Source organism: Phaethon aethereus, assembly GCF_964289735.1.
Source record: "Phaethon aethereus genome assembly, chromosome: 3".
Lineage (NCBI taxonomy): Eukaryota > Metazoa > Chordata > Aves > Phaethontiformes > Phaethontidae > Phaethon > Phaethon aethereus.
Genome location: NC_138576.1, coordinates 16,404,256 through 16,416,688, shown reverse-complemented (window position 1 = coordinate 16,416,688; position 12,433 = coordinate 16,404,256). Strand labels below are relative to the sequence as shown.

The 12,433-nt window shown below is 36.7% G+C and overlaps 1 protein-coding gene across 1 annotated transcript in view; it reads right to left on the bottom strand.

The window, feature by feature from the left end:
* Positions 1-4,235: 4,235 nt before the first annotated feature.
* The window catches only part of ROCK2 (Rho associated coiled-coil containing protein kinase 2), a gene marked incomplete at its 3' end in the record, with an annotated part of 47,315 nt that continues 39,117 nt past the window's right edge, over positions 4,236-12,433 (bottom strand). The window contains 6 exon segments of the mRNA XM_081998190.1: positions 4,236-4,338; positions 8,830-9,043; positions 9,664-9,925; positions 10,145-10,223; positions 10,976-11,064; positions 12,054-12,124. Of these exon segments, the coding sequence (XP_081854316.1) occupies positions 4,236-4,338; positions 8,830-9,043; positions 9,664-9,925; positions 10,145-10,223; positions 10,976-11,064; positions 12,054-12,124 (818 nt within the window).

Here is a 12,433-nt window from a genome sequence, read left to right as displayed (position 1 = left end):
CAGCCCTGTTACAAAAAGAAAGCGTTTAAATGTCAGTGACTTTATGGCAACTATTCCTTAGCTCAGGAATATGCTTTTCTCTCAAAAATTTTAGGTTACCACTGGACAATAAGGAACAACAATCTCCAGGAACTAATGTTTAAGAGTTCTTTGCGTTCCACAAGATCAGCAGATGGAAGCTCCATTTTGAGCAGAAGGATAAGTGAGAAGAACAGAGGAGCAGCTTTGCCTTTTGTGTCCCAGATACAAAACAAGGTTCGTACGCATCATACCATTGTCCCAACGATCTCCACATCACAGCTCAATACAGCTTGCGCTGTTCCTTTGTTTTGGGATAAACTGCATGAAGAACTGAGTAGTACTACGACACTTCTATCCCTAAAGGCACTGAAAACTCAAAAGCCTTGAGGAACCTATGCCAAGTTGGCCCTGCTTTGAGGCAGAGGTCAGACCAGAGGACCTCCAGTGCTCCCTATCAACCCATATCGTTCTACGATAGCATCTCAATACAGCCTGCTGTATGTATAGCTAATAACTATTTGTACAAGTATAGAATGCATAAATTGCGGCTAGTCAATACTATAATACAGTACATTTCCTAAAATGCCAGGCTTAACAGGGCCCCAGGGATTCACAGTAAGTGAGGGCAAGCCAAGGAGAGAGAGTGCAACAGATCCAGCCCCGGCACCTGACAGCCTGCCAAAACAGCTCCCTTGGAGCTGCCCTTCCTCCACACACAGCCTTTGCCTGCCTTCCTTTGGAGCAGTCCTTGCCTTTCCCATATCTGCCGCAGTGGTTGCCTATATATTTAAATATTTTAATTAATTACCAGCTTCTCAAGTTCAGGAACTATTTTACCTTACTCAAATAGTTTATTTAAAAATATATATATATAATATTCTCCAATTCAGAAAAGGATAGAACTTCCCACAATGTAATATTTTTTTATATATATATATAAAATATTTATGCATTCAGTGAATGGAAACAGTTTTACTGCATACATTTTTAATGTTGTACTCTATGCAAATCTGCATTACCTAAAAATATACCGTAATTCTGTAAATCAAAACAAGCAGGGGAAAAAACACTGTAGCTGTGTGCTGGGTTATAATACCTCACAGAAATGATATGAGAGTTTTTGTTTTGAATTTAAGAACCCACAAACAATATTTTACTTTGCGAGCGCATAAATAGAAGACTGAATACATTCTGGCTCTGTTAAGCTGAACTGTAGTAGAGGTTACAAAATGGAAATACATTTATTCCTTTTCAGTATTTCAGTGTTTCCAAGTCCACCTTTCATGATAGTGTTAAATAAATCATGGTCCTATCCTTCCAAACATTTCAACACTCTTTAAAAAACAAAAAAAAACAAACAAACAAAATTTTAAAGTGAAATGTCCTCCTTCATTGAAGTGTTAGATCATATTTTAAATTACTGCACTCCCACACAATATTATATATATATATATATATTTTAAATATATATATATTTATATATATAAAGAGACCAAATAGGAGACTACATTTTTTACTGTCAATATGTTTAACATCGCATACTGTAGTTGTATAAAACATGCATTTTCTGGGATAATTACGAACACATCATGAATGAGCCCACATAAATTATATTTTTTGTACAACTCCAAGTTAAAAAAAAAAGTCAGATTAAGTGCCTCTGAGGCCTTTTCTTCCCAGCTATCAGTTCTCAAAACACACTACTGAAATATTTATCTATGCCTACAGCTATGTGCTAGAGAACCAGATTTAAAATTTTAAAATACATCTACAGTATGTTTTAGGTTTCTTAAAGTTTGTGACAGTCCTTGGATATTGTGTTGTGAAATGTAAAAATAGTCACAGATTTTTTTTTTTTTCCCAGAAATAAAAAACACATCTAGGAGAGTATGCAAAAACAAGGCAAAATGAAGTTTCATAGCACTTAATGAGGGTTAATATAAGTCAATAACTAATATTGAGGTTCATAAAAAGGGCTGGATGAGCAGTTACATGTACAAGCAAATAGTCTAGTAAATCCAATGGTATCAGACATTGTTTCTGTAACCAACATTTCTCCGCCCTTAAAACCAGTCGATATACATTCAAAATAGGCTGACATTGATATACTTACTAGGTGTAAAAATAGTGCACTATTTTTTCTGCCACAAAGCAAAATTGCATCCTAAGAGCTGGTAAACCTTCTTTTTTCCTTAAATAGAGAGAATGGGCAAAAAACTTGAAAAAAATTAAATTAAGGCAAATAGACAGGTAAAACAGGACTGCCCATGATGACGTAGCTGAAACTAGTATATACTTCAAACTTACACTAGCTGCTGAACACTGACATGCAGCTTTTGATAGACGTGTATGAATGATACAAACTTCAACATTATGGCTTTATACAAGTGCATAGTTGCAACTGCAATAAGTAACGGTATCTGATTAATAAGCATAAAAAAATAAAGTGGAAAGATTTTTAAAACCCTCTTGCAGTATTACAGTACTATATATATATACACAGTATAATGGTCACTTCTTACAGATGCAGTCTATATCACTATGGTGGATCTTCCTCTTGTTCTTCTTGCGGACATGCTGGTGGCATCTTTATGAAAGCTGAAAAGTCAGTTTCTTCCATTTTAATATTCATTCCTCTCGATCCTTTTATGAAATGTAGTGTATGTGTCTTGCCAAGAAAGCTTTTGTGGAACAGAGTTTAAAAGGTTACCTAACATATCCTTTTATTATTTACCAACCATTCCTCATTTGATCAGTCACTCAGGAGAATACAGGGAAACCCTCAGAGATTAGTAATTTATATTGCAGCAAAAATGTAAACCTCTGATATATATAGCACAATCTCTCAGGAAAATATATATTTTTAATATATTTTGCGATATGTTTCAGTCTTGCTGTAATGGGAAGAAAATTATCACCTTGAATTCTGTCTGCATTCATGGAAAGCAGTTAGCTGAAAAAGAAGCAGGAAGTTTGGTCAGTAAGTGCAACACATGTAAATCTGGCACAAAAATACTTCCTCAAAGTCTTCATTTAAGATGGGCTCATCAGCATATTCACGAGAAACATTATTCCTCTGCATTCAACAGCATTGTTACTTAAGTATAGTACATCCTTATGCATTATGATCCCAGAGCAATTAAACCCCCTTGTAATATATGAGGGTAAAGTACAGTACGCACAATGTAACAGTCACTTCTAGAAGATCAGTAATTTGTAAGCTTTTAATACATAAAGATGCAGTATATTTCATTAACGTAATGCTTGTTACTGTAAACACTAAGCCAGTTAAATTCTACAAAAGCTGGTATCTCATTAACCGAGTACACAGCTGAGGTACAGCCCTGTGCTGCTGTCATCGCCCATTCTTTTATAAGGCTGAGACACACCTTGTGTACTATTTGAAAGAATTCTTAGGAATTTAACATTTAGGGTTTTTTTCTGTGCAAACATGAAATTGCATCAACATGTAAAATGATTAAACATTGAGAACTATAAAATGGTTATTACTATTTCCAGTACATACACACTGCATATTTAAGTAAGTCATGGGACAAATTAGATCAATAAAACGGCTGTATCTTTACTAAAGCAGTCAAGGAAACTGTCACAGAAGCTGCAAAGCTCATTTGTTTACATAGTTTTCAAATGCATGGTTAGGTACCCAAAAAGCACAGCACTGCAAAGGAAAGCCAGGTCAAATTCACTTCATAACACAGGTAGAAAAGCAAAATGCAGAACTCTGGTGATTTCATGTCTGCTAGCCATAGACCAGTCAGTTTATGTTAAAAGCTTGAAAATGAAAAGTATTTGTAAATACCAATTCTATTTCAGCTAAACATTCAACTGGTACAATCTCCCTTTTAGCCTTCAACAATTATCTGCAGAGGTTAGCAGTATTACCACTATAGACTAGCAACTACGCTGACAACAGAAGGTGTTTTTTTTATTCAGGCAGGCAGACATGAATTTTGAAAAAAGATCTAAAATTAGAAAAGTAAAAACACGGACAAAGGCAACAACTTTGTTTTAATGAAAATGACTCCTCTACAAATTCATCGACATCATGAACAGAATCTCATTTTTACTGTTTAAAATATTAAAATGAGATCTCGTATTTTCTCTGCTTTGAGAAACAAAATCCAACATAGCATGCTGTATTCAAAGGCAAACAAATCCATTCCTCTCTATTTAGATTTACCCCTTATACTTCTTCAGAAATCAAAAACATCGTCATCATCATCATCATCATCATCATCAATATCATCAACATCATCAAATGACCAATCCCAGTCTTTAAATGCCAGATCAAGTAATCTGCAACAGGAGGGTTTGATGTTTAATGTGTGTCACACTTCTATAAAAGACTCCAAAATTCCATTTGTTATCACTAAACCTTTTTAAGTAAAAGACTGTGCTAAGGAAGGTGGGTTCCTTCCTTTGCTTATCATGGAACACAAAGATTCCGTTAGCGTTCACATAAGCCAGGAATATTGTATTCAATGGAAATTTATCTCAAAAATCATTCAATTCTATAGGACACTATATTGTTCCCCCCCCCCCCCCCCAATTTTGGTAGAAAAGACCAACATGTACATTTCATGAAATTAGCTGCTTTCTATTTTGCTGCTGTTCTTGTTGACTAAGGCACAGTTTTATGCTCTCCTGCTATCCCTTTCCAGACAACAATGCAAGGCTAGCAGTTTTTCCAATAAAATTAAATTATTTTGATTGCTGAACAAAACATTGAATAAAATAGCATCATCTGAATTTACAAATACAGTAGGATTCTACTATATCCCAAATATAGTGGGATTATACTATATAGCTATCCTGTAGCTCATTATTTAAATATTTAAAGCTAAGCTATGCCAAAAAAGAGGATATATATAACTTGTTCTTTGGGTGTCGCTGCCTGCGGTCCTTCTATGGTCAATATAGAACAAAGAAAGCAAGCGAGGCAAACCTTGTCAGCAAATGAGTCATTTTACCTACTTTAGGCATTTATTTTGGGATGGGATGAATCATTGTCTAGATGCATTCATCTCTTTCTGTTGTTATCGAAGGATCTTGGACAAATATCTTAAGTAATAACTTCTCAATTGCTTTAGCTACAAGAAATGAAACTCAATCTAGTCATCTCTCCAGTTATCTCAATGGATTTTTAATCAGGATTATATGTCAACCACAGAAGGCAGAGATAGAACTCTTCCCCAACAGAGTGTTCAGTGTGTTTTAACTAAAACATGCTACAGTATTTAATATAGTTAATCACATGCTTTAAGCAAATTGATTTCAGTTTTTGGGGGATTTTCAGGTTTTAAAGTTTGTATACTTTAAATGTGATATACCCCTGTAAAGGCTCAATATTCATTTATTGTATGAACTATGGCTACTGTAATTTCTCAAACACTTAAAGAATTTATTAGGCATTAAAATATATTAAAGTTGATTTTTTTTCCATTTGGAATTATCCTTTTGGCACAATCAAACTGAATGTATGGTCTGTATCAAAAACTGGTTTGCCCTTTCTTAAATCATCACAAAGAACAACAGCCATGAAATATCACGAAAACCTTGAAGAAAAGATCACTGTGTGAAATTCCTAGCAGGGACAGCATTTACAGGACCATCCAGGTTGGAAGGGACCTCAGGAGGTCTCTAGCCCAACCTCCTGCTCAAAGCAGGGTCAGCTACAAGGTCAGCCCAGGCTGGTCAAGGCTTTTTCCTGTCAGGTCGTGGAAGCCTCCAGGGATGGAGCCTGTCCAGCCTCACCAGCTTGCCTCCCTGCCTGGCTGTCTGTGTTGGCTTTTCCTTCTATCCAGTTGGAATCCCTCCTGGTTCAACTGAGCCCCTTACCTCTCACCCTCCCACCATGCAGCACTCAAGAGCCTGGCTCTGTCTCCTTGATACCCTCCCCACAGGCAGGGGCAGGCTGCTATAATACCCCCCTAGAGCTGTCCTTCATCCAGGCTGAACAAGCCCAGCTCCCTCCAAGCCTCTGCTCTGACTGTCCTCGAGGCCTCCACTGGACTTGCTCCAGTTTGTCAATGTCTGGCTTGAACTTGGGGGTCCAAATGCAGAGGCAGTATCTCACTGCAGACTACGGAGTGAGCAGAGGGGAATAATCTCTTCCCTCAGTTGTCCGGCTGTGCTCCTCTCGGTGCAGTCCCAGAGCCTGCCTTGCTGCCAGGGCTCACTGCCGGCTCATCTCCAGCTTGTCCCCAGACACTCAGTCCCCAGATTTAACTGGCAACTACATCTTCATTCTTAATAAAGTTCATAACAGAAAATTAATTATTCTATACAGTAAGCCCTTGCACAAAAGCCTCATAGAAACACCAGTCAGATATAAATTTGCCATACTAATTACAGTAGTCATAAGTATGTGGTTTCTAATTAGGAATGTTTAAATCCGTACAAATTACCACTGGTTTGACAGACCTGCATTAGTAAGGTGATATGTGACATGGCCTCACAGAACTACACTTTTCCATCTGTTAGGTACATTTGCAAAGCTAACTTGGAAAGTTTAACTGCAAAAATAAAATGGCTTACACACAAAAATATTCATCCTCCTCCTTTTCCCACCATTACAAAATATGCAGATAGAAAAAAACCCCAAACATTCAAAACTGTTTCGTAGTGCAGGAGGACCACAACTAAAAAGAATGGTAAGAGTAAATACAGTGTTATGAAAGTATTTTGTAAGAAAGGTCATGAAGATTGAAAGAAGGGTGGTAGAAGGAGAAAAAGTCTTTTCAGAACTAAGAATAGCTGTAGAAAAAGAATCAAAATAATACACCCTTTATATGACAACAGGAAGAAAAAGAATAGCACTACCGAATTAGGTTGTAAATACTATGCAGAAGAAGAGCATTCTACTTGTCCCCCAAGTTGTCACAAATGTTTCTTTGATTCATGCTTCAATCCAGTCATCGATATTTTGGTTAGTTTTGCACAAAAAAACTCTTCGATAACTGGTCTCTACAAAGTAGTAATTAAAAAACTTTTTACCTTCATGGTTATAATAAAAAAAATCTAATCATTTAAAATCCAAATTATGAGGTCTGACTTTCTTTTAAATATGATATATATATCATATATTTATCATATATATAAATGTATAAATATTAATTTTAAAAAATCTTTTAAATATTTTAAATAATACAAATCACCAAAAATTGAACTGTATTAAGTTAGGAAGGAAATGAAATTAAGCTACTTTCAGTCCTTTCACTATACTTTTCTCCACGTTAAAATAACAGTATTTTTTTAAGATCTAACTCTTCATAGCATAAGGCTGTTTTGCAGTAACAGCAGCACCACAGTAAGAGCACACTTACACTGCACTCCCCGCCGTAACTCTGGCAACTCAGCCCAACCCAGTTTTCAACCAGCCAGCTTAGATATTGGTGGCAGTCTCATCACAGAAACAAGGAGAGCAATACTGTCTAGACAATGGCAAATTACCTCTCTGGGGAAAAATTTTAAGCAATTGTCCATTGCTGCTGGAACAGTGCAACAAACCAAACAAGTCAGACCAAACTTTTCACAAGCTGTCAACAACTGGGAACTGATATAACCAAGTATTGGTACTCTAGGCGATGAAAAAAGCGAACTGAAAAAAACCCCAGAAACTCTGTACTGTGCAATCACATAAGCACTACCTGCAGAATGTTATCACTTCCACAATACAGTATAGGATTTTGCTCCTTAAAACTGATCCAGTAATACGATTTCTGGTTTTTGTAGGGACTTTCTTTTCCCAAAACAGAGGACCTTGGTAAGACTCTTCTTTCAGGAATCATGAGACATGAGCATGAGTCTTTCTAGGCTGAATAAGGAATTGAAACCAATCCTCCCACCTTTTGGTAAGTCCTCCAGCTACTTGACCAAATGGTGACCCCCCACCTCCCATATTCCTGCTCTCTTGCAAAAAGTGTGAGTGACGCTCAGACAGGTGCCTACCACTGCAGCAACCGGCTCCACATTGTGAACCCACATGGGCAGAGACGTGAAAGTGAGATTCAACTGAACTAGCTTTTCACTGTAGATGTCAAAGAGTGTGCTGTATGTTCCTTTTCTACACTAGGAGGACATGAATCCTGAAACAACTCTTCCTAAATACAACTGTAAATGGAGTCAGACATAGATACATACGTTTGGTCAGGTGAAGCAGACTCTGACACACAAATCCACAATCAAGTGTCTAACTTTAGAGAAGGACAGGAATTCAAACACATGACTCAAAACCAAGCAATAGGAAACAAAAGACATGTAGTCTTTTGCTATGTGTAACTCTTTCTAAACTGGTTTTTGAAGACACCTAATTTCTCTCCAAGGTTCATTAGAACCACAGAACCTAACTTGCTCAACTTCAAATCAGGTACAGTAGTGGCCATCTTGAAAATTCCTAAACCTTTTTTGATTTTTCTTTTATTTTTTTAAATCTTCACACCTCTCTCACTGACTCTTTGCCTAGTTAAACTCCATTTTCCCTACCAGCTGCCAGTTCACAGGAACTGTTAGGCTACAGATGATGCTACAAGTTCTGCCTATTACATGTAAGAGCACTAGGATACATTATCAGTACTGTAGGGTTAACTAACAGGTAATGCAAGGTCCTTTAAACAAGGGAACAAACATAGTGTCTCTTCTTATAACTTAACTGAGGTTTATAGAAGATGACATGCTAGGCCACATGTCAGTAGTCAACAAAACCTGTGGTCAATTATTCTTATCAACATCTAAGTAATTGTAGTAAAATATTTAAAATGATAAATTAAATAGCAGCTCTTGTGTCACCTTGGTTTGTTTGGAGGAAGCTGTCGACTTGGTCGTCTGATGGACTGGTTTGGCTGTACCTTCATGGAAGTTCTGGGAGAAGATCGAGCGAAGGGGTCTGGTGCTGGAGGCTTCTTGGGTATTTTCTTCACCAGTCGGCTCACCCATTTTTGCTGTTCTTCCGTAGAATTAGCTAACAGTAGTAGATTCTTTGCCGTTGAAATATCATAGTACACTGTAATAAGAATTTTTAAAATAAAAATGAATATTGTTATTATTCTAAACATGTCCCCACATCAAAAACTGGTTGTCAGATTACCATACTCTCACAGTCAACACAAATCAGCAGAGAAATCAAAAGCAAAGTGAACCAGATTTTGCCAAACTTTAAGCTTCCTTTAGAGGGTAACAACTAAGTACTATGGAAGGTACACACTCACACGGAAAAAAACAAGGAAAGGTAACACAAAGAGGTGTGCCTGAGCCCAAGAAACTATGTAACCTGAGTCACAAGGAGTAAACTTCATTGAATGGCATCTGTTTCATAACACGAACTAAACACTATTGTTAGCAAAGCGGCACAACACGCAGTGTGAGCAGTCTTACAACGACCGGGCTTTACTGCATGAGGCTGACAGCACAACAGGTATGTATGTGTATTGGCCACTAACTCACAACAGTGAGCTGATCCTCGTGAAGACACCCTCAGAAAGGTTCTGACGGCCATGTACTAATAAAAGAAAAACCTACCTGTTTATATTTAGTTGGTGTTGGACCACTACTAGAATCCTCTGATCTACTAGAATGCCTTGTGACTCCAGCGACTATATGCATACTCAAATACTTGCTATTTACCTTTGCAAGGTGCTATAATCTCTTCTTTTTTATCCATGTGATCTTTGTGACATTTGATATGGCAGCGGCGACATTCTAGAGCAGGAGGAGGTTTAAACATATGCCACAGTGGTTTCATACAAGCTTCACAATTGGTTGGAAAGTGATAAAGAGTAGGTATAAACTCATGTCCTTTGTGACAAATGTAATTTGACTTCTCTCCCATGGGCTCCACAGGAAATTCCTGTTCCTTTTTGCTCTCTCCTTCATTAGCATATAGGATCTAGAATCAAAGCATAATAATCTCAGTACTCCTAGATGACAAATGTAAATTCAGAGTAATTATCTAAGTAGAAAGACTGAAGAATTACTTACACTGGAATTGATTTTCTTCAAGAATTTTTTAGTAAGTATTTCATTAGACAAAGTTACGAAAAAATTTTTGACAATGTGTTAAATACCATATTTGTTACACTAGAAACGTTAATTTATTACTGAATACCTGGAATATCCTAGGAATTTCCTTGGAATCTGCTCTGTACACATCAGTCTGAGTGACAGGTCGGACATGGAAGAGTTTGCTATAGGAAGTTATTTCAATAAGGACAAAGATTAATATTACAAAAATGATAAATTTAAATTGACGATTAAGTTAGGATACAACATACCATATTAAGACTTAGCACCATTAAAGATTTGTCAGTACAAATTTCTAATCACTTGACTAAAGTCCTACCTTCCAATATTGCACATGAACTTCCAAAAACCCTAGAGAAAAACAAGTCACCAGTATCTAGCTATATTTGCGAAAAAAATGACAGCACTGAAAAACCAACATCACCTGACTTTAATGATTGCTGGTAGCTTTCTAACACAACCTTCTCCCCATGCTCCAACCTCTGAATATCCACACTCTTTATTTATTAAGGAAATAAATTAATTAACTATACAACCCACTCGTAAGGACATGTTGTAAGTGAAAATGGACACACAGGGACAATTACAGCCTCTCCACTAGTCTTAATGTTTTTTGCTACAACGCCATGTGAGGTAGGTCTAGCTGAGCTAGTGGAAGCAGTTCAGTTACATCAGAGCTCAACGGAGCTCCCTGTATCAGACTGAGCACCATGCTGCTGCTGCACCACTGCTTACAGCAAACGCAATTCTCCATCACAACGGGTACCTAAGGTTCCAGCTCTGTAGTTCAGATTACAAAAGTACGTCCATTTGACACTGCACTCCCAGACTGGACCACAAAAGGCCTTTTGGCAAAGTCTTTCCAACAAAGTTCACCTACAAATCAAAAGAAGGAATCTCAGGTGATAATACTTACTCTATATCTAATACCATATAGGGATTAGATTGTTCTTTATCTTGTTCGCTGTCATAGAACAGGATCTTCTTACTGCTTACAATTACATACTGTTAGGAGACAGAAAAAGATGAAATGTATGTTTTAATCCAGCTCATCACAGATGCCAAAGATGCCACAACAATTACCAGAGATATCACAGCAGTATTTTTTCTACAATTTTATTAAATGGTAGCTAAATGGACAATAGTAGTACTGTATTCCAAGTCCTTGGTCTGCCAGTAAATTCACTGCACAACAAACAAAATTTTTATTACCTGATAAATCAATTTATGTTATCAGATTAATTTATATTTAAACAGATTTAAGTATCTATGAAGAGATAAAAATGAAAGTCTGGAAGAAAGTAAGATAAAAGCTTTTCATTTCTATTTTACTGATTTAATTTTCACTTGGACTGGTAGTGAGAGTAACAGTCATCTTAAGATGCCGATTGTACATGTGCAGTTCACAACTAATAGGAATCATACTTACAAAGATCACTGTTATACTTACCAGCACTGCTAGCAATTTTCATAAGAAAGATAGTTACCTATAAGACCTCCTGTTTCCAGAATTTTGTCCAGAATGAACAGTTTGACTGAGCAGTAAGTGAAGTGTTATGAAACTGTATACGCTACTCTTTGGGTTACTGAAAAGCAGTAAAAGTGTGAAGGCTGCACAAGGCAGATGAGTAGTTGTTAGTTTTATCTCCTAAAGAAAGGATTTGTCAAGAGCATCTGCTTCCAGACTCGGCTGAATTCCAGCTACGTAATACTGCTGGGAATGCTTATGGCTGAATGTACAAACATTTTAAGATCATGAATGACTATTCTCACCTCTGGCTGGACAAAGAAGTCCTATTACCTCTTAACATATTACAATTGTCTTAACCTGCTGCTCTCTAACCTACAGACATAGCTGTAAACAGCTAACATTATTTTATACATTTAAGTAATGAGAGAACAGGTATCAAAGAAAAATTCAAGTGCTGAAATCCTGCAGTAAGTGTAAAATCCAGATGACACATGAAACAAGATCAGAGATCTGGTTTTCTTACCTTTTTAACCCATCCAAATTTTTTAGTGTTATTTCTAACCGGCAGTGACAGCCAGCCTTCCAATCGTGATTCTGAAAAAATATATATTAAAGAACATAAATACTCACAAAACACTGGTTTTGAGACTACTGTGCATTTAAAAATAGTTATCAAAGATCAATAATAAAGCAACAGAGCAAACATGAGAACAGGAATATTTAAAACTACAAGATCTTGCAAAGTTTATCACAGTAAATTTTCAGGAATAAATTAAATCGTGTATTCCTGAATACAGCCAATAACCAACTATGCAGTCACAAAACACTAGCTGGCATGAGGAAGAAAGGGAAGAGCAAACTTGCAATTATAACACACACATTCACTTTAGTAATTTTTTCAAG